At 48.6% G+C, this 24,242-nt stretch overlaps 1 protein-coding gene across 1 annotated transcript in view; it reads left to right on the top strand.

Annotated features, from left to right (window-relative positions):
• The window catches only part of LOC139251252 (phosphoribosylformylglycinamidine synthase-like), a gene marked incomplete at its 5' end in the record, with an annotated part of 65,850 nt that overhangs the window by 1,819 nt on the left and 39,789 nt on the right, over positions 1 to 24,242 (top strand). Inside the window, 3 exons of the mRNA XM_070873221.1 lie at positions 1 to 53; positions 6,234 to 6,395; positions 13,548 to 13,673. The exon at positions 1 to 53 is cut by the window's left edge and continues 9 nt beyond it. Of these exons, the coding sequence (XP_070729322.1) occupies positions 1 to 53; positions 6,234 to 6,395; positions 13,548 to 13,673 (341 nt within the window). The remainder of the gene's footprint in view (positions 54 to 6,233; positions 6,396 to 13,547; positions 13,674 to 24,242) is intronic.

Raw genomic sequence — 24,242 nt, 5'->3', positions numbered from 1 at the left:
TGAAGGAGTTGAGCGAGCCGGCAGGTGCCACGATTTACACCAGCAAATTCAAGGTACGAACAATTGAACACAATATGTCAGCCTTGGTATCATCGCATCGTGTGCAGGCTTCACAGGACTGAGGTGTGTGAGAATCACAGGTTCAGACATTGCCTGACCGTGCACACTGTGACTCGGCGGGTGTGGGACATTCCCTGATTGTGCTCACTGTGACTCGGTGGGTGTGGGGATTGGGACATTCCCTGACTGCTCACTGTGACTCGGGGTGTGTGGGGAAACATAGAAACATCGAAAATAGGTGCAGGAGTAGGCCATTCGAGCCTGCACCACCATTCAATAAGATCATGCCTGATCATTCCCTCAGTACCCCTTTCCTGCTTTCTCTCCATACCCCTTGATCCTCTTTGCCGTAAGGGCCATATCTAACTCCCTCTTGAATATATCCAATGAACTGGCATCAACAACTCTCTGTGGCAAGGAATTCCACAGGTTAACAACTCTCTGAGTGAAGAAGTTTCTCCTCATCTCAGTCCTAAATGGCCAACCCTTATCCTAAGACTATGTCCCCTGGTTCTGGACTTCCCCAACATCGGGAATATTCTTCCCGCATCTAACCTGTCCAGTCCCGTCAGAATCTTATACGTTTCTATCAGATCCCCTCTCATCCTTCGAAACTTGAGTGAATAAAGGCCCAGTTGATACAGTCTCTCCTCATATGACAGTCCAGCCATCCCTGGAATTAGTCTGGTGAACCTTCGCTGCACTCCCTCAATAGCAAGAACGTCCTTCCTCAGATTAGGAGACCAAAACTGTAAACAATTTTCCAGGTGAAGCCTCACTAAGGCCCTTTACAACTGCAGTAAGACCTCCCTGCTCCTATACTCAAATCCCCTAGCTATGAAGGCCAACATACCATTTGCCTTCTTCACTGCCTACTGTACCTGCATGCCAACCTTCAATGACTGATGAACCATGACACCCAGGCCTTGTTGCACCTCCCCTTTTCCTAATCTGCCGCCATTCAGATAATATTCTGCCATTGTGTTTTTGCCCCTAAAATGGATAATCTCACATTTATCCACATTATACTGCATCTGCCATGCATTTGCCCACTCACCTAACCTGTCCAAATCACCCTGTAGCCTCTTAGCGTCCACCTCACAACTCACACCGCCACCCAGTTTAGTGTCATCTGCAAACTTGGGAGATATTACACTCAATTCCTTCATCCAAATTGTTAATGTATGTTGTAAAGAGCTGGGGTCCCAGCACTGAGCCCTGCGGCACTCCACTAGTCACTGCCTGCCATTCTGAAAAGGACCCGTTTATCCCGACTCTCTGCATCCTGTCTGCCAACCAGTTCTCTATCCACGTCAGTACATTACCCCCAATACCATGCGCTTTGATTTTGCACACCAATCTCTTGTGTGGGACCTTGTCAAAAGCCTTTTGAATGTCCAAGTACACCACATCCACTGGTTCTCCCTTGTCCACTCTGTTAGTTACATCCTCAAAAAATTCCAGAAGATTCGTCAAGCCTGATTTCCCTTTCATAAATCCATGCTGACTCGGTCCGATCCTGCCCCTGCTTTCCAAATGCGCTGCTATTTCATCCTTAATGATTGATTCCAACATTTTCCCCACTACTGATGTCAGGCGAACCAGTCTATAATTACCCGTTTTCTCTCTCCCTCCTTTTTTAAAAAGTGGTGTTACATTAGCTATCCTCCAGTCCATAGGAACTGATCCAGAGTCGTTAGGCTGTTGGAAAATGATCACCAATGCATCCATTATTTCTAGAGCCACTTCCTGAAGTACTCTGGGATGCAGACTATCAGGCCCCGGGGATTTATCGGCCTTCAATCCCATCAATTTCCCTAACACAATTTCCCGCCTAATAAGGATATCCTTCAGTTCCTCCTTCTCACTAGACCCTGTGTCCCCTAGTATTTCCGGAAGGTTATTTGTGTCTTCCTTCGTGAAGACAACCAAAGTATTTGTTCAATTGGTCTGCCATTTCTTTGTTTCCCATTATAAATTCACCTGAATCCGATTGCAAGGGACCTACGTTTGTCTTCACTAATTTTTTTCTCTTCACAAAGTTATAGAAGCTTTTGCAGTCAGTCTTTATGTTCCCTGCAAGCTTCCTCATGTACTCTATTTTCCCCCTCTTAATTAAACCCTTAGTCCTCCTCTGTTGAATTCTAAATTTCTCCCAGTCCTCAGGTTTGTTACTTTTTCTGGCCAACTTATATGCCTCTTTCTTGGTTTTAATACTATCCTTAATTTCCCTTGTTAGCCACGGTTGAGCCACCTTCCCCGTTTTATTTTTACTCCATACAGGGATGTACAATTGCTGAAGTTCATCCATGTGATCTTTAAATGTTTGCCATTGCTTATCCACCGTTAACCCTTTAAGTATCCTTTGCCAGTCTATTCTAGCCAATTCACGCCTCATACCGTCGAAGTTACCTTTCATTAAGTTCAGGACCCTAGTTTCCGAATTAACTGTGTCACTCTCCATCTTAATAAAGAATTCTACCATATTATGGTCACTCTTCCCCAAGGGGCCTCGCACAACAAAATTGCTAATTAGTCCCTTCTCATTACACATCACCCAGTCTAGGATGGCCAGCTCTCAAGTTGGTTCCTCGACATATTGGTCTCGAAAACCATCCTTAATGCACTCCAGGAAATCCTCCTCCACCGCATTGCTACCAGTTTGGTTAGCCCAATCAATATGTAGATTGAAGTCGCCCATGATAACTGCTGTACCTTTATTGCACACATCCCTTATTTCTTGTTTGATGCTGTCCCCAACCTCACTACTACTATTTGGTGGTCTGTACACAACTCCCATTCGCGTTTTCTGCCCTTTGGTATTCCACAGCTCCACCCATTCCGATTCCACATCATCCAGGCTAATGTCCCTCCTTACAATTGCATTAATTTCCTCTTTAACCAGCAATGCCACCCCGCCTCCTTTTCCTCTCTGCCTATCCTTCCTAAATGTTGAATACCCCTGGATGTTGAGTTCCCAGCCTTGGTCACCCTGGAGCCATGTCTCCGTGATTCCAATTACATCATATCCGTTAACTGCTGTGAGCGCAGTTAATTCGTCCACCTTATTCCGAATACTCCTCTCAGTGAGGCACAGAGTCTTCAGACTTGTCTTTTTAACACACTTTGCCCCTTTTAGAATTTTTCTGTAATGTGGCCCTTTTTGTTTTTTGCCTTTGGTTCCTTTGCCCTCCACTTTTACTATTCTCCTTTCTATCTTTTGCTTCTGCCTCCATTTTATTTCCCTCTGTCTCCCTGCAAAGGTTCCCATCCCCCTGCCATGTTAGTTTAACTCCTCCCCAACAGCACTAGCAAACACTCCCCCTTGGACATTGGTTCCGGTCCTGCCCAGGTGCAGACCGTCCGGTTTGTACTGGTCCCACCTCCCCCAGAACCGCATCTAATCTCCCAGGAATTTGAATCCCTCCCTTTTGCACCACTCGTCAAGCCACGTATTCATCTGGGCTGTCCTGCGATTCCTACTCTGACTAGCACGTGGCACTGGTAGAAATCCTGAGATGACTACTTTTGAGGTCCGACTTTTTAATTTAGCTGCTAGCTCCCTAAATTTGTCTCGTAGGACCTCATCCCGTTCTTTACCTATATTGTCAGTACCTACATGCACCACGACAACTGGCTGTTCACCCTCCCTTTTCAGAATGTCCTGCACCCACTCCGAGACATCCTTGACCCTTGCACCAGGGAGGCAACATACCATCCTAGAGTCTCGGTTGCGGCCGCAGAAACGCCTATCTATTCCCCTTACAATCGAATCCCCTATCACTGTAGCTCTTTCACTCTTTTTCCTGCCCTCCTGTGCAGCAGAGCCACTCACGGTGCCATGAACTTGGCTGCTGCTGTCCTCCCCTGATAATTCATTCCCCAAAGCAGTGTATCTGTTTTGCAGGGGGGTGACCGCAGGGGACCCCTGCACTACCTTCCTTGCACTGCTCTTCCCGTTGGTCACCCATTTACTATCTGGCTACGGTGAGACCAACTCGCTAAACGTGCTATTCACGTCATTCTCCGCATTGTGCATGCTCTAGAGTGAATCCACCCGCAGCTCCAATGCCGCTATGCGGTCTGTCAGGAGCTGGAGGCGGATACACTTCCCGCACACGTAGTCGTCAGGGACACCGGAAGCGTCCCTGACTTCCCACATAGTACAGGAGGAGCCTAACACGTGTCCCAGCTGTCCTGCCATGACTTAACCCTTCGATACACTTAATTTGGCAACAACAATGCTAAATGTTACTTACTGATAAAGAAAAGAAAAAGAAAAACTACTGACCAATCATCAGCCAATCACTTACCCCCTTGGCTGTGACATCACCTTTTGATTTCTTTCTACTTTTTGCCATCCCTCCTGCTGCAGCTGCACCGACCGGGTCTTTATAGGTCTCCCCACACACCTCAAACTCCCCCTGTCCACACACCTCGAACTCCCCCTGTCCACACACCTCGAACTCCCCCTGTCCACACACCTCGAACTCCCGTCTCGCCACACACCTCGAACTCCCGTCTCTCCACACACCTCGAACTCCCGTCTCACCACACACCTCGAACTCCCGCCTCTCCACACACCTCGAACTCCCGCCTCTCCACACACCTCGAACTCCCGCCTCTCCACACACCTCGAACTCCCGCCTCTCCACACACTTCGAACTCCCGCCTCTCCACACACCTCGAACTCCCGCCTCTCCACACACCTCGAACTCCCGCCTCTCCACACACCTCGAACTCCCGCCTCTCCACACACCTCGAACTCCCGCCTCTCCACACACCTCGAACTCCCGCCTCTCCACACACCTCGAACTCCCGCCTCTCCACACACCTCGAACTCCCGCCTCTCCACACACCTCGAACTCCCGCCTCTCCACACACCTCGAACTCCCGCCTCTCCACACACCTCGAACTCCCGCCTCGCCACACACCTCGAACTCCCGCCTCTCCACACACCTCGAACTCCCGCCTCTCCACACACCTCGAACTCCCGCCTCTCCACACACCTCGAACTCCCGCCTCTCCACACACCTCGAACTCCCGCCTCTCCACACACCTCGAACTCCCGCCTCTCCACACACCTCGAACTCCCGCCTCTCCACACACCTCGAACTCCCGCCTCTCCACACACCTCGAACTCCCGCCTCTCCACACACCTCGAACTCCCGCCTCTCCACACACCTCGAACTCCCGCCTCTCCACACACCTCGAACTCCCGCCTCTCCACACACCTCGAACTCCCGCCTCTCCACACACCTCGAACTCCCGCCTCTCCACACACCTCGAACTCCCGCCTCTCCACACACCTCGAACTCCCGCCTCTCCACACACCTCGAACTCCCGCCTCTCCACACACCTCGAACTCCCGCCTCTCCACACACCTCGAACTCCCGCCTCTCCACACACCCCGAACTCCCGCCTCTCCACACACCCGAACTCCCGCCTCTCCACACACCCCGAACTCCCGCCTCTCCACACACCTCGAACTCCCGCCTCTCCACTGCCGCCGCCTCCCGCTGCCGCTGGGCCTTTATAGGCCTCTCCGACGGGATTGGGACATTCCCTGACCTTGCTCACTGTAACTCGGGGGGTATGGGGATTGGGACATTCCATGACTGTGCTCACTGTGACTCGGGGGGTGTGGGGATTGGGACATTCCCTGACTGTGCTCACTGTGACTCGGGGGGTATGGGGATTGGGAAATTCCCTGACTGTGCTCACTGTGACTCGGGGGCTATGGGGATTGGGACATTCCATGACTGTGCTCACTGTGACTCGGGGGGTATGGGGATTGGGACATTCCCTGACCTTGCTCACTGTGACTCGGGGGGGTATGGGGATTGGGACATTCCATGACTGTGCTCACTGTGACTCGGGGGGGGTATGGGGATTGGGACATTCCCTGACTGTGCTCACTGTGACTCGGGGGCTATGGGGATTGGGACATTCCATGACTGTGCTCACTGTGACTCGGGGGGTATGGGGATTGGGACATTCCCTGACCGTGCTCACGTGACTCGGGGGTTATGGGGATTGGGACATTCCCTGACCTTGCTCACTGTGACTCGGTGGGTATGGGGATTGGGACATTCCCTGACTGTGTTCACTGTGACTCGGGGTGTGATTCAGGGATTCAGACATTGCCCTGACCGTGCACACTGTGTTTGTAGGTGGCTGATCCGACGTTGAGTGTGCTGGAGCTGTGGGGAGCGGAGTACCAGGAGACGAACGCTCTTCTCATGCGCTCAAAGGACTCTGAGTTTCTCCGTGCGGTCTGTGCTCGGGAGAAATGTCCTGTCGATTTTGTTGGTAAAATAACGGGAGATGGAAAGGTGAGGAAATTCTTAGCTGTTCTGATCAGCGGATATTATTCGATGGCCGGTGATTGTAGTTGTGGCCGATTGTCGGGCTGGGGCCGGTGATTGTAGTTGTGGCCGATTGTCGGGCTGGGGCCGGTGATTGTAGTTGTGGTCGATTGTCGGGCTGGGGCCGGTGATTGTAGTTGTGGCCGATTGTCGGGCTGGGGCCGGTGATTGTAGTTGTGGCCGATTGTCGGGCTGGGGCCGGTGATTGTAGTTGTGGTCGATTGTCGGGCTGGGGCTGGTGATTGTCGTTGTGGCCTGTTAGATCTCTTAATTTCCAATGAAATACGATCTCCGATGGTAGTTTTAACTTTTTAATCTTGGCAGAGAGTAACAAGCTGCTGGCTGATTGCCAGTTTCTTTGTCTTACTGAGACACATGGTCAAAATGGCTGTATTTTATACCGGGTTCAATTTACAGAAAAGAACTCGCCTTCTTTGACCTTATTGGCTCACTACCCAAGGTCCGAAAATGTCAAGTTGATTGATGAGTTAATGCAACATGCCGAACTGCATGTAGCAGCCTTGACTTGGGGGTTTGTGAATTTTCACAGTCTGTCTAAATGAGCCTGTTTGAATACTCTATCAATCCCCCCTTTGATTCTTTCACAAACTGAATCATAAAACTTCAGGTATCACTGGTTAAATATTCGACAAAATAATTTCATACATGTTAATAGAGTTTTCTTCTAAAATTTGTTGATGTGTTTCGCCACATGTCCGGACTAGTAGCTTCCACACAAATTTACACCAACCCGAGTTCCATCGTGGCCACAATGGAAGTCTGGTTTTAGTAGGTTAATTAACCTTATTCCAATTTAATCCAAATCAATATCTTAATTCAACCAGTAAACAACCTTTCCTTAAGCATAACATACCCCTGTGCCACGTACAGACGGTCTGCTGGGACTTGCAAGATGTCTCACCTGCGGGACAGCCGCCTGGTTGCAACAACATTTCATCAACATAAACAAACAATATAAAAGTAAAAGGTATTTACATGTAATTCCCTTGGTACTCTACTATTTCCCTTTGGTGCAGAGGGTCGGCTAGTAAGAAGTAGGTCTATGCCTAGAATACCTACAATCAATACTACAGTAAATTTATACATTTTCGCGAAAAGTAATTGTCCTTATTCGATTTCAGCTTCAGTTACGGGTGCTCGTTTAACGTGTGAAGCGTGGATCCAGGCTTTCTTTCCTTGGACTTTAACAGCTGCCTGGGTGGTCAATAACACTTGATAAGGTCCCTCCCACTTGGCACCCAAAGGTTCTTTATGCAACTTTTTCACATACACCCAGACTCCCGGGATGATGTCGTGTCTTCCTTCGGGTGGATTACCCCAAGCTGCCGATACCTGTCGGGAAACAGAACTAATAGCATTGGTTAAGTTCTGACAGTATAATAACAAAGTGTCACTCATTAAGTGAACATCAGCTTTCCGTAAATCGATAGTTCCTGGCAGCGACATGGGTCTTCCTGTTATAATTTCAAATGGGCTTAGACCTGTAGTTCTGTTTGGGGTTGCCCTAATGCTACATAGCACTATTGGTAGTGCCTGGGGCCATGGTGTTCCTTCTTGGTGATATTTGGCAAGCCGTTGTTTCAGAGTTCGATTCATTCGCTCTACTTGTCCTGATGATTGTGGATGATAAGGACAGTGTAAATCCCACGTAATGTTCAGTAACCTACAGACTTCTTGGCAGACAGCACCTGTGAAGTGTGTTCCCTGATCTGAGTCAATCTGCACATCTGTGTTGGTTCTTCTGGAGGAACGCCCTGTGAGGCGGCATTTTTAACTGCCTGGTCGGCTAGGGCATTTCCCTGTGCTTCTGTGGTATTTTCCTTGGTATGGGCCTTACACTTCAGGATGGACACTTCTTGAGGTAATTGTATGGCCTCCAGTCAGTCTCGGACTTCTTTTCCATTTCGGATAGGTGTACCAGCAGCAGTGAGGAATCCTCTTTTCCGCCATAACATACCAAAGTCGTGAGCGACTCCAAAAGCATAACGCGAATCTGTGTAGACATTAGCTGTCTGTCCTTCTGCTATTCGACATGCTTCTGACAGGGCCCGTAACTCGGCCTGTTGTGCTGACGTTCCTGAGGGTAAACATCCTTTTGCCACTACCTCATATAAGGTTGTAACTGCCCATCCTGCTTTTCTGGTACCATTGTCAACAAAGGAGGAACCATCTGTAAACAGGATGAGGTCTGGGTTATGCAGAGGCTCCTCTGCTGCTAAGGCTGCTTCTTCTGTTTCTTTTAAAATCTCCGCGCAGTCATGCTCTTCACATTCTCCCCCCTCTTGCTCCCTCGATTCTGACATCGGGAGCATAGTTGTGGGATTAACCGGGCTGGCCCGGACGATATGGAGATTAGGGGCTTCCAAAACTGCTGTCCAGCGGGTCCATCTTGCTGCCGTCACCTGAGACATTCTATTCATAGACAGCAAAGCGTGTACGGTGTGGGGACACTTGACAATCAGTTTTTGGTCGAGGACTAGACCCGCAGTGATCATTACCGCTCGACATGTAGCTTCCATGGCCCTTAGGCAACTTCCCCATCCGAGGGCTACCGCATCCAGTTTTGCAGAATAATAGCCAATTGGTCTTTGCCGATCCCCATGTTCTTGTGTCAGTATAGCTGTCATATATCCTTCTTTCTCATGGACAAACAGGGTAAATGGCTTACTACTGTCGGGGATTCCCAGAGCCGGTGCCGAACAAAAAGCCTTTTTCAAACTCAGGAAGGCCTCTTGCTGTTCTTTAGTGAGGGTGATGGCTTCTTTAGAGGCACGTTTCCCCTTTAAAATATCATTCAGTGGCTGAGCAAGCTGTGTGAAGGAGTCAATCCAATTTCTGTTGCAAAGTTACACAATCCCAAAAAAGACCTTAGTTCCTGAATAGTGGTGGGTTTTTTAGCAGCCCAAATGGCTGCAGTTCTGTCGTGGGTAAGTTCTCTCTTCCCTTGTGAAATCTTTTGTCCCAGGTATACAACCTCTTCTTGGGATATTTGTGCTTTGTCGATGCTGGCTTTATGTCCTTTCAGCCGAAGGTGATCCAGCAAAGCTCGTAAATCTTGTTCATGCTGTTCTTCCGTGTTTGAAGCTAGCAGGATATCGTCTACATATTGGATGACTGTGGATGACAGGGGAGGTAATTCTCGCAAATGGCTTTGTAAAGCCATGTGGAATACCGTAGGGCTGTTGTGGAAACCCTGCGATAACCGGGTCCAAGTATACTGTTGTCCTTGGACAGTGAAAGCAAACTACTGTCGAACCTCCGGTGCCAGAGGCACCGACCAAAATCCGTTGGCCATATCTATAACCGAGAAATATTTATGTTCCGGTTTGAGGGCATTAAAAATGGTGGAGGGATCTGCGACCAAAGGAGCTTTTTGATCAATACACTGGTTAGCTTTCCTATAATCGACAGTCAAACGCCAAGTCTCATTAGATTTCTGTACCGGCCACACGGAGCTATTGGAGGAGCTATGCATTTTAATAAGCACCCCTTGTTTCTCCAATTGCTGAATAACCGGTAAGATTCCCGCGATGGCAGTTGGACTGATGGGATACTGTTTAGTGCATGGAGGCTTGGTCCCTGTAAATGACGCAGGCTCCATCTGGAGTAGGCCACAATCGTTCTTATCTTTAGCCCATATCGGGTGTTCCTTCAATTCTTCTTTCTTCAAAGTTCTAATTGACCATGTCACCCGACCATCCTCGAAATGCAACGATGAATCTATTTGGATTAGAACGTCCATTCCCAAAAGGGGTTGATCTACTGGGCCTATCCAGACCGACGTGGTTAGTTCATGTGGACCCAGCCCTATAAGTACCGGTGTTGTCCTTTTAATTTCCATTTTATGGCCCCCAACTCCATAGGCTGTACGTGCCCTACCATCCAACGACAAAAAGTCTCCATATTGTAGGGGTAAGCATGTTAATTCTGCCCCTGTGTCTAAAAGACAGTCCACATCCTTATCGCCCACCCTCACAGTTATATATAGCCGATCTCCCCTTTGTTGTATTAGTGCGAGGAGGGGGTCAGGGTGGGCTCTAATCGTTTTTTGCTATCCCAAGTAACTCCTTCTGTTGTTGTATTGTCAGTCGCTTAAATGCTTCTATGAGGTCGTTATCTTGTGACAAGCCTGGCTTGTTGGCTGAATTGTATCCCTGGCTGTGTCCTCTTCCCCAGCTACGACCTTTCTGTTTTGCCCTGCACGTCTTGGCCCAGTGACCTTTTTTCCCACAATAATGACATTTTCCGGGTAATTTTCCTAATAACTGTTTATCGGAATCCTGGGATTTCCATCCCATAGCCTGTACAGCTCGGACTTTAGCTCCCATATCCCGATCTAATTGGTTACATCGATCCACCAATGCTGCAAAGGTAGTTCCTCGATCTTCCCAGTCCGGTAACACTACCTTAAGCATTTTGGACAGTTCTGGCTTTAGACCTGCCACGAAAGCTGCTTTCAGGGGTCCAAACGCTTGTTCATCCATTTCCTCATCCGTATTATTCATACCCGAATGTTCTAGCCACGTGCATCTAAACCGCTCGTCATACTCCAGGACCTCCTCAGTTCCTTTCTGTTGGCAAGCTGCAATTTTTCCCCAGTCTGTCTTAGCTGGACTGAAGGCTTGCAGCCAGTGTTTAATCGCCTCCCATCCTGCGTCTAATTCTTGCTCATTCTGCCCCAAAGGTTCATCTACCTTGTCGTGCAATTTTCTTCCCTGTGTTTTTGGCACCATTATGGTCAAAATTTGCACTCCGTCCCAGGGATGAAGTTGATATATATTTCTTAAGCGGTCCAATTGGTCCCACGTTTTTACTCCTCCTTTCTTTGGATTGGGCAATTCCTTGGACCATTTATCAATTTTCTCTGGGTCTGCCGGATTATGAACTAAGTATTCTTCGTACACCCTTCTCTTTGTTTTTTTGGTTCCGCCCTCATCCGCAGTCTCTTCTGATTTGACTACAACTCGTCTTTTTTTAAACGGGGCAAAGCGCACCCCTAATTCGTCATCCTCCGTCCCTGTATCGTCAGAGGATTCAGAATCCGTATCTATTCCTCGGTCGTGTCTTCGGGTTTGCGCTTTTAATTTATCCAAACATGGGTACCCTGGGAATTGATCAATACATTTTCCTTTTCCTATTACTGTCTCTTGACCTAATGATTTTTTCCATTCTTTAATTTCACCTTTAAGATCTTTAACTTCCGCTTCCAGCTTTTCAAGTTCAAGCTTTTTCTGTCGCAGCTGTGCACAAACAGCTTGCAATTGATCCTTTGTACTGGCCAGTTCTCGATCATGTTGGGAACGCATTATAATTTCATTCCGGTTTCGGATCTGGCCCATAACCGCGAGGGACCATCTAGTTCGCTCTTTATTTTTCATACGGGTCGTTTTTCCCCAGACCCTTTTAATCTCGTCCAAGGACCATTGTCCTTTGGAGGTTCCGTACTTTTGTTCGATCTTAATACAGGTTTTAGATAAGTTGAATTGTTGCTCTATGTATTCTTTCAACTGTTCGAGAATTAAATCTAGCTAAACTTCAGGTGGTGCCTGCCCACCTTTAACAGTTGTAGGCAATTGTTTGCCCTTATCTCCTGCTGCCATTATACTGAGTTCTTTACTGGGGTCTCGAGTCGTAGGCTTTCCAGCCAATCAATAGGTCGGTGATTAATTAATTAACACACCGCCGAAGTTTAGACATCTATGGGACCTCGAGCCGACTACCAACCGGAGGGTTCGCAAACCGGAGGCTTTTGGAATCGCGTAGAAGGAGAGGCGAATTTAGACTTTTGACCGAGGACTTTTTTTTTTGAAAAGAGGAGTCCTTACCTCAATATGTAGGTCCGATGTCCAAAATTCAGTTTCTTTCCTCAGCGACCCTGCTCGCAGCGCCAAAATTGTTAGATCTCTTAATTTCCAATGAAATACGAACTCCAATGGTAGTTTTAACTTTTTAATCTTGGCAGAGAGTAACAAGCTGCTGGCTGATTGCCAGTTTCTTTGTCTTACTGAGACACATGGTCAAAATGGCTGTATTTTATACCGGGTTCAATTCACAGAAAAGAACTCGCCGCCTTTGACCTTATTGGCTCACTACCCAAGGTCCGAAAATGTCAAGTTGATTGATGAGTTAATGCAACATGCCGAACTGCATAGAGCAGCCTTGATTTGGGGGTCTGTGAATTTTCACAGTCTGTCTAAATGAGCTGTTTGAATACTCTATCATGGCCGATTGTCGGGCTGGGGCCGGTGATTGTAGTTGTGGCCGATTGTCGGGCTGGGGCCAGTGATTGTAGTTGTGGCCGATTGTCGGGCTGGGGCCGGTGATTGTAGTTGTGGCTGATTGTCGGGCTGGGGCCGGTGATTGTAGTTGTGGCCGATTGTCGGGCTGGGGCCGGTGATTGTAGTTGTGGCTGATTGTCGGGCTGGGGCCGGTGATTGTAGTTGTGGCCGATTGTCGGGCTGGGGCCGGTGATTGTAGTTTTGGTCGATTGTCGGGCTGGGGCCGGTGATTGTAGTTTTGGTCGATTGTCGGGCTGGGGCCGGTGATTGTAGTTGTGGCTGATTGTCGGGCTGGGGCCGGTGATTGTAGTTTTGGTCGATTGTCGGGCTGGGGCCGGTGATTGTAGTTTTGGTCGATTGTCGGGCTGGGGCCGGTGATTGTAGTTGTGGCTGATTGTCGGGCTGGGGCCGGTGATTGTAGTTGTGGCCGATTGTCGGGCTGGGGCCGGTGATTGTAGTTTTGGTCGATTGTCGGGCTGGGGCCGGTGATTGTAGTTTTGGTCGATTGTCGGGCTGGGGCCGGTGATTGTAGTTGTGGCTGATTGTCGGGCTGGGGCCGGTGATTGTAGTTTTGGTCGATTGTCGGGCTGGGGCCGGTGATTGTAGTTTTGGTCGATTGTCGGGCTGGGGCCGGTGATTGTAGTTGTGGCTGATTGTCGGGCTGGGGCCGGTGATTGTAGTTGTGGCCGATTGTCGGGCTGGGGCCGGTGATTGTAGTTTTGGTCGATTGTCGGGCTGGGGCCGGTGATTGTAGTTGCGGCCGATTGTCGGGCTGGGGCCGGTGATTATTGTCACGATATTAACGCTGGTTGTTTTACAGATTGTGCTTGTTGATGATCGAGATATCTCGGTGAAAGCCGATCTCCCCCAGTGCCAGCCATCCCCATGTGCCGCCCGTCCCGTGGATCTGAAGCTGGACTGGGTCCTGGGGAAAATGCCACAGAAGGTGAGGAGGAGGATTTGCCTTCCGGTGGGTTGGGGGCCGGCCTTTGACCGATGGCCAGAGGTTAGACCAGCGCTGACTGATGGGTTGATAGATATGCTGCTTCTCACCGTCCAGTTTTCCCCAAGGCGGGCTGCGTGAACCCAGATCACATGGTCAATAACTGAGGATACATTGCATCATGAGGCCCTGATACTGGGGAGTGACAGAGGAACAGGTGCAGGCCTTTCAGCCCCCAGAGCAGACGTATGAAGTGAATAGTGACAGTGTCGTGACTTCTGGATTTTTTCCACTCCAACGATGTCCCTTGTAGGGGGTTGGAAGAATGTGATCTGTCTTCCCCGAGTTCCATCTCTCCCCTCCGATGCCCCCCCGCCACCTGTGTCTCTCTTCCCCTGCCCCCCCACCTCCCCCCCCCCCCCCCATCCCCCAATGATATACCCCACATCTCTCACTGTAACACTGATATACCCCACACCCCTCACTGTAACACTGATATACCCCACACCTCTCACTGTAACACAGTTATACCCCACACTCCTCACTGTAACACTGATATACCCCACACCGCTAACTGTAACACTGATATACCCCACACCCCTCACTGCAACACAGTTATACCCCACACCCCTCACTGGAACACTGATATAACCCACACCGCTCACGAAAACATTGATATACCCAACACCCCTCACTGTAACACTGAAACACCGCACACCCCTCACTGTAACACACTGATATACCCCTCAGTGTAACACTGAATTTCCCTCACCCCTCACTGTAACACTGATGTACCCCACACTCCTCGCTGTAACACAGGTATACCCCACACCCGTCACTGGAACACTGATATACCCCACACCCCTCACTGTAACACTGATATACCCCACACGCCCCACTGTAACACTGATATACCCCACACCCCTCACTGTACACACTGATACACCCCTCACTGTAACACTTAAAAACCCCAAACCCCACACTCCTCATTGTCACACTGATATACCTCACATCTCTCACTCTAATATTTATACCTCACACGCCTCACTGTAACACATCGATATACCCCTCACTATAACAGTTATACTCCACACACCTCACCAAACCACACTGATGTACTGCACACCTCTCACTGTAACACTGATATACCCCACATGCTTCACTGTATCACTGATATACCCTCCACCACTCACTAACACTGATATACCCCACAGCCCTCACTGTAACACAGTTATACCCCACAGCCCTCACTGTAACACAGTTATACCCCACACCCCTCACGAGAACACTGATATACCCCACACCCTCACTGCAACACTGATATACCCCACACCCCTCACTGTAACACTGATATACCCCGCACACCTCACTGCAACACTGATATACCCCTCACCCGTCACTGCAACACACTGATATACATCACACCCCTCGCTGTAACACTAATATACCCCACACCCCTCACTGTAATATTTATACCTCACACGCCTCACTGTAACACACTGATATACCCCTCACTATAACAGTTATACTCCACACACCTCACCAAACCACACTGATGTACTGCACACCTCTCACTGCAACACTGATATACCCCACACCCCTCACTGTAACACTGATATACCCCACACCCCTCAATGTAACACTGATATACCCAGCACACCTCACTGCAACACTGATATACCCCACACCCCTCACTGTAACACAGTTACACCTCACACACCTCACTGTAACACTGATATACCCCACACCCCTCACTGTAACACTGATATACCCCACATCCCTCACTAACACGGATATACACCACACCCCTCACTGTAACACTGATATACACCACACCCCTCACTGAAATACTGATATGCCCCACACCTCTCACTGTAACACTGATAGACCCCACACCCCTCACTGTAACACTGATATACCCCACACCCCTCACTGTAACACTGATAAACCCCACACACCTCACTGTAACACTGATATACCCCACACCACTCACTGTAACACTGATATACCCCACACGCCTCACTGTAACACTGATATACCCCACACCCCTCACTGTAACAATAATACGCCCCACACACCTCAGTGCAACACTGATATACCCCTCACCTCTCACTGTAACACACTGATATACACCACACCCCTCGCTGTTACACTAATATATCCCACACACATCACTGTAAAACACCGCTATACACCACACCCCTCACCGTAACATTAATATACTCCACATCCCTCACTGTAACACTGATATAACCCACACCCCTCACTGTAACACAGTTGTACCCCACACCACCCACTGTAACACTGATATACCCCACACCCCTCACTGTAATATTTATGCCTCACTGTAATATTTATGCCTCACACGCCTCACTGTAACACACTGTTACACCCCTCACTATAACAGTTATACTCCACACACCTCACCAAACCACACTGATGTACTGCACACCTCTCACTGTAACACTGATATACCCCAGACACCTCAGTGTAACACTGATATACCCCACACCCCTCACCGTAACACTGATATACTCCACACCCCTCACTACAACACTGATATATCCCACACCTCTCACTGTAACACTGATATACTGCACATCCATCATTGTAACATTGATATATCCCACACCCCTCACTGTAACACACTGATTTCCTCCACACCACTCACTGTAACACTGATATACCCCACACTCCTCACTAGAACACTGATATACCCCACACCCCTCACTGTAACACAGTTATACCCCACACCCCTCACTAACACAGTTATACCCCACACCTGCCACTGTAACACAGTTGTACCCCACACACCTCACTGTAACACCGATACACCCCACACCCCTCATTGTAACACTGATATACCCCACACCCCTCACTGTAACACTGATATACACCACACCCCTCACTGAAACACTGATATGCCCCACACCTCTCACTGTAACACTGATAGACCCCACACCCCTCACTGTAACACTGATAGACCCCACACCCCTCACTGTAACACTGATATATCCCACACCCCTCACTGTAACACCGATATACCCCACACACCTCACTGCAACACTGATATACCCCACACCACTCACTAACACTGATATACCCCACACGCCTCACTGTAACACTGATATACCCCACACCCCTCACTGTAACAATAATACGCCCCACACACCTCACTGCAACACTGATATACCCCTCACCTCTCAATGTAACACACTGATATACACCACACTCCTCGCTGTTACACTAATATACCCCACACCCCTCACTGTAACACACTGATATAATCCACACCCCATCTCTGTAACACTGATATACCCCACACCCCTCACTTTAACACAGTTGTACCCCACACCCCTCACAGTAACACACTGATATATCCCACACACCTCACTGTAAAACACCGATATACACCACACCCCTCACCGTAACACTAATATACCCCACAACCCTCACTGTAAGACTGATATACCCCACACCCCTCACTGTAACACATTGATACGCCCCACACACCTCACTGCAACACTGATATACCCCTCACCCCTCACTGTAACACACTGATATACACCACACCCCTCGCTGTAACAAACTGATATAATCCACTACCCTCACTGTAACAGTGATATACCCCACACCCCTCACTGTAACACAGTTGTACCCCACACCACCCACTGTAACACTGATATACCCCACACTCCTCACTGTAATATTTATACCTCACACGCCTCACTGTAACACACTGATATACCCCTCACTATAACAGTTATACTCCACACACATCACCAAACCACACTGATGTACTACACACCTCTCACTGTAACACTGATATACCCCACACCCCTCACTGTAACAGTGATATACCCCACATCCCTCACTGTAACACTGATATACCCCGCACACCTCACTGTAACACGGATATACACCACACCCCTCACTGTAACACTGATATACACCACACCCCTCACTGAAACACTGATATGCCCCCACACCTCTCACTGTAACACTGAAATACCCCTCACCCCTCACTGTACACACTGATATACACCACACCCCTCGCTGTTACACTAATATACCCCACACCCCTCACTGTCACACTGATATATCCCACACCTGTCACTGTAACACTAATATACCCCACACCCCTCACTTTAACACACTGATATAATCCACTACCCTCACTGCAACACTGATATACCCCACACCCCTCACTGTAACACAGTTGTACCCCACACCCCTCACAGTAACACACTGATATATCCCACACACATCACTGTAAAACGCCGATATACACCACACCCCTCACCGTAACACTAATATACCTCACACCATTCACTGTAACACACTGATATAATCCACAACCCTCACTGTAACACTGATATACCCCACACCCCTCACTGTAACACAGTTGTACCCCACACCACCCACTGTAACACTGATATACCCCACACCCCTCACTGTAATATTTATGCCTCACACACCTCACTGTAACACACTGTTACACCCCTCACTATAACAGTTATACTCCACACACCTCACCAAACCGCACTGATGTACTGCACACCTCTCACTGTAACACTGATATACCCCACATGCTTCACTGTAACACTGATATACCCCACACCCTCATTGTAACATTCATACCCAACACCCCTCACTGTAACAGTCATACCCAACACCCCTCACTGTAACAGTCATACCCAACACCTCTCACTGTAACACTGATATACCCCACACCCCTCACTGTAACACTGATATACCCTCCACCACTCACTGTAACACTGATATACTGCACATCCATCATTGTAACATTGATATATCCCACACCCCTCACTGTAACACACTGATTTCCTCCACACCACTCACTAACACTGATATACCCCACACCCCTCACAAGAACACTGATATACCCCACACCCCTCACTGCAACACTGATACACCCCACATACCTCACTGTAAAATACCGATACACCCCACACCCCTCATTGTAACACTGATATACCCCACACCCCACACCTGCACTGTAACACTGATATACCCCACACCTCTCACTGTAAAACACCGATACACCCCATACCTCTCACTGTAACACTGATATACCCCACACCCCTCGTTGTAACACTGATATACCGCACACCCCTCACTGTAACACTGATATACCCTCCACCACTCACTGTAACACTGATATACTGCACATCCATCATTGTAACATTGATATATCCCACACCCCTCACTGTAACACACTGATTTCCTCCACACCACTCACTGCAACACTGATATACCCCACACCCCTCACTCGAACACTGATATACCCCACACCCCTCACTGTAACACAGTTATACCCCACACCCCTCACTGTAACACAGTTATACCCCACACCTGCCACTGTAACACAGTTGTACCCCACACCCCTCACTGTAACACTGATACACCCCACATACCTCACTATAAAATACCGATACACCCCACACCCCTCATTGTAACACTGATATACGCCACACCCGCACTGTAACACTGATATACCCCACACCCCTCACTGTAACACTGATATACCCCACACCTCTCACTGTAACACTGATATACCCCACACCCCTCACTGTCACACTGATAGACCCCACACACCTCACTGCAACACAGTTATACCCCACACACCTCACTTCAACACAGTTATACCCCACACTGGAACACTGATATACCCCACACCCCTCACTGTAACACTGATATACCCCACACCCCTCACTGTAACTGATATACCCCTCACCTCTCACTGTAACACAGTTACACCCCACACCTCTCACTGTAACACTGATATACCCCACATCTCTCAGTGTAACACTGATATACCCCTCACTGTAACACTAATACACCCCTCACTGTCACACTGATATACCCCACACCCCTCACTGTAACACAGTTATACCACACACCCCTCACTGTAACACTGATATACCCCGCACACCTCACTGCAACACTGATATACCCCACACCCCTCACTGTAACACTGATATACCCCACACCCCTCACTGTAACACTGATACACCCCATACCTCTCACTGTAACACTGATATTCCCCACACCCCTCACTGTAACACTGATATACCCCACACCCCTCACTGTAACACTGATACACCCCATACCTCTCACTGTAACACTGATATTCCCCACACCACCCACTGTAACACTGATATACCCCACACCCCTCACTGTAATATTTATACCTCACACGCCTCACTGTAACACACTGATATGCCCCTCACTATAACAATGATATACCCCTCACCTCTCACTGTAACACTGATATACCCCACATCTCTCAGTGTAATACTGATATACCCCTCACTGTAACACTAATACACCCCTCACTGTAACACTGATATTCCCCACACCCCTCACTGTAACACAGTTATACCACACACCTCTCACTGTAACACTGATATACCCCACACCTCTCACTGTAACACTGATATACCCCACACCCGTCACTAGAACACTGATATACCCCACACCCCTCACTGTAACACTGATATACCCCACACTCCTCACTGTAAAACAGTTGTACCCCACACCTCTCACTGTAACACTGATATACCCCACACCCGTCACTAGAACACTGATATACCCCACACCTCTCACTGTAACACTGATATACTGCACATCCATCATTGTAACATTGATATATCCCACACCCCTCACTGTCACACACTGATTTCCTCCACACCACTCACTGTAACACTGAAATACCCCACACCCGTCACTAGAACACTGATATACCCCACACCCCTCACTGTAACACAGTTATACCCCACACCCCTCACTGTAACACTGATATACCCCACACCCCTCACTGTCACACTGATAGACCCCACATACCTCACTGCAACACAGTTATACCCCACACACCTCACTTCAACACAGTTACACCCCACACCCCTCACTGGAACACTGATATACCCCACACCTCTCACTGTAACACAGTTGTACCCCACACCCCTCACTGTAACACTGATACACCCCACACACCTCACTGTAACTTATATACTCCACACAACTCAGTGCAAAACACCGATATACCCCAAACCCCTCACTGTAAAACACCGATACACCCCACACCTCTCACTGCCACACTGATATACCCCACACCCTCACTGTAACACTGATATACCCCACACCCTCACTGTAACACTGATATACCCCACACCCCTCACTGCAACACTGATATACCACACACCCCTCACTGTCACACTGATATCCACCACACCCCTCACCGTAACACTAATATACTCCACACCCCTCACTGTAACACACTGATATAATCCACTACCCTCACTGTAACACTGATATACCCCACACCCCTCACTGTAACACAGTTATGCCCCACACCAACCACTGTAACACTGATATACCCCACACCCCTCACTGCAACACTGATATACCCCACACCCCTCACCGTAACACTAATATACCCCACACCCCTCACTGTAACACACTGATATAATCCACAACCCTCACTGTAACACTGATATACCCCTCACTGTAACACAGTTGTACCCCACACCACCCACTGTAACACTGATATACCCCACACCCCTCACTGTAATATTTATGCCGCACACACCTCACTGTAACACACTGTTACACCCCTCACTATAACAGTTATACTCCACACACCTCACCAAACCACACTGATGTACTGCACACCTCTCACTGTAACACTGATATACCCCACATGCTTCACTGTAACACTGATATACCCCACACCCCTCATTGTAACAGTCATACCCAACACCCCTCACTGTAACAGTCATACCCAACACCTCTCACTGTAACACCGATACACCCCACACCTCTCACTGCAACACTAATATACTCCACACCCCTCACTGTAACACACTGATATAATCCACTACCCTCACTGTAACACTGATATACCCCATACCCCTCACTGTAATATTTATACCTCACACGCCTCACTGTAACACACTGATATACCCCTCACTACAACAGTTATACTACACACACCTCACCAAACCACACTGATGCACTGCACACCTCTCACTGTTACACTGATATAACCCACATGCTTCACTGTAACATTGGTATTCCCCACACCCCTCACTGTAACACTGGCATACCCCACATCCCTCACTGTAACACAATGATTTCCTCCACACCACTCACTGTAACACTGATATACCCCACACCCCTCACTGTAACACAGTTACACCCCACACCCCCCACTGTAACACTGATATACCCCACAGCCCCCACTGTAACACTGATATACCCCACACACCTCACTGTAACACTGATACACCCCACACCATTCACTGTAACACTTATATACCCCACACCCCTCAGTATAACAGTTATACCCCACTGCACTCACAATAACACTGCTGTACGCCACACCACCCACTGTAACAGTTATACCCCACACCCCTCACTGTAATATTTATACCTCACACGCCTCACTGTAACACACTGATATGCCCCTCACTATAACAGTGATATACCCCACACCCCTCACTGTAACACTGATAGACCCCACACCTCTCACTGCAACACTGATATACCCCACACCCCTCACTGTAACTGATATACCCCTCACCTCTCACTGTAACACAGTTACACCCCACACCTCTCACTGTAACACTGATATACCCCACATCTCTCAGTGTAACACTGATATACCCCTCACTGTAACACTAATACACCCCTCACTGTCACACTGATATACCCCACAACCCTCACTGTAACACAGTTATACTACACACCCCTCACTGTAACACTGATATACCCCACACCCCTCACTGTAACACAGTTATACCACACACCCCTCACTGTAACACTGATATACCCCGCACACCTCACTGCAACACTGATATACCCCACACCCCTCACTGTAACACTGATACACCCCATACCTCTCACTGTAACACTGATATTCCCCACACCCCTCACTGTAACACTGATATACCCCACATCCCTCACTGTAACACTGATATACCCCTTACTGTCACACTGATATACCCCTCACTGTCAAACTGATATACCCCTCACTGTCACACTGATATACCCCTCACTGTAACACTGATATACCCCACACACCTCACTGCAACACTGATATACCTCTCACCCCTCACTGTAACACACTGATATACCCCACACCCCTTGCTGTAACACTGATCTACCCCACACACCTCACTGTAAAACTGATATTCCCCACACCCCTCATTGTAACACTGATGTACCCCACAACCCTCACTGTACCACAGTTATACCCCACACCCCGCACTGTAACACTGATATACCTCACACCCCTCACTGTAACACTAATACGCCCCACACCCCCCACTGTAACACTGATATACCCCACAGCCCCCACTGTAACACTGATATACCCCACACACCTCACTGTAACAATTATACACCCCACACCTCTCACTGTAACACTTATATACCCCACACCCCTCAGTATAACAGTTATACCCCACTGCACTCACGATAACACTGCTGTACGCCACACCACCCACTGTAACACTGATATACCCCACACCCCTCACTGTAATATTTATACCTCACACGCCTCACTGTAACACACTGATATGCCCCTCACTATAACAATGATATACCCCTCACCTCTCACTGTAACACAGTTACACCCCACACCTCTCACTGTAACACTGATATACCCCACATCTCTCAGTGTAACACTGATATACCCCTCACTGTAACACTAATACACCCCTCACTGTAACACTGATATACCCCACACCCCTCACTGTAACACAGTTATACCACACACCTCTCACTGTAACACTGATATACCCCACACCCCTCACTGTAACACTGATATACCCCACACCCCTCACTGTAACACTGATATACCCCACACTCCTCACTGTAAAACAGTTGTACCCCACACCCGTCACTAGAACAGTATACCCCACACCTCTCACTGTAACACTGATATACTGCACATCCATCATTGTAACATTGATATATCCCACACCCCTCACTGTAACACACTGATTTCCTCCACACCACTCACTGTAACACTGAAATACCCCACACCCGTCACTAGAACACTGATATACCCCACACCCCTCACTGTAACACAGTTATACCCCACACCCCTCACTGTAACACTGATATACCCCACACCCCTCACTGTCACACTGATAGACCCCACATACCTCACTGCAACACAGTTATACCCCACACACCTCACTTCAACACAGTTACACCCCACACCCCTCACAGTAACACACTGATATATCCCACACACATCACTGTAAAACGCCGATATACACCACACCCCTCACCGTAACACTAATATACCCCACACCATTCACTGTAACACACTGATATAATCCACAACCCTCACTGTAACACTGATATACCCCACACCCCTCACTGTAACACAGTTGTACCCCACACCACCCACTGTAACACTGATATACCCCACACCCCTCACTGTAATATTTATGCCTCACACACCTCACTGTAACACACTGTTACACCCCTCACTATAACAGTTATACTCCACACACCTCACCAAACCGCACTGATGTA

This window comes from Pristiophorus japonicus, unplaced genomic scaffold (genome assembly GCF_044704955.1).
Source record: "Pristiophorus japonicus isolate sPriJap1 unplaced genomic scaffold, sPriJap1.hap1 HAP1_SCAFFOLD_426, whole genome shotgun sequence".
NCBI lineage: Eukaryota > Metazoa > Chordata > Chondrichthyes > Pristiophoridae > Pristiophorus > Pristiophorus japonicus.
The sequence above is the reverse complement of the archived record's forward strand: the minus strand, read 5'-3'. Positions and strand labels throughout refer to the sequence as shown.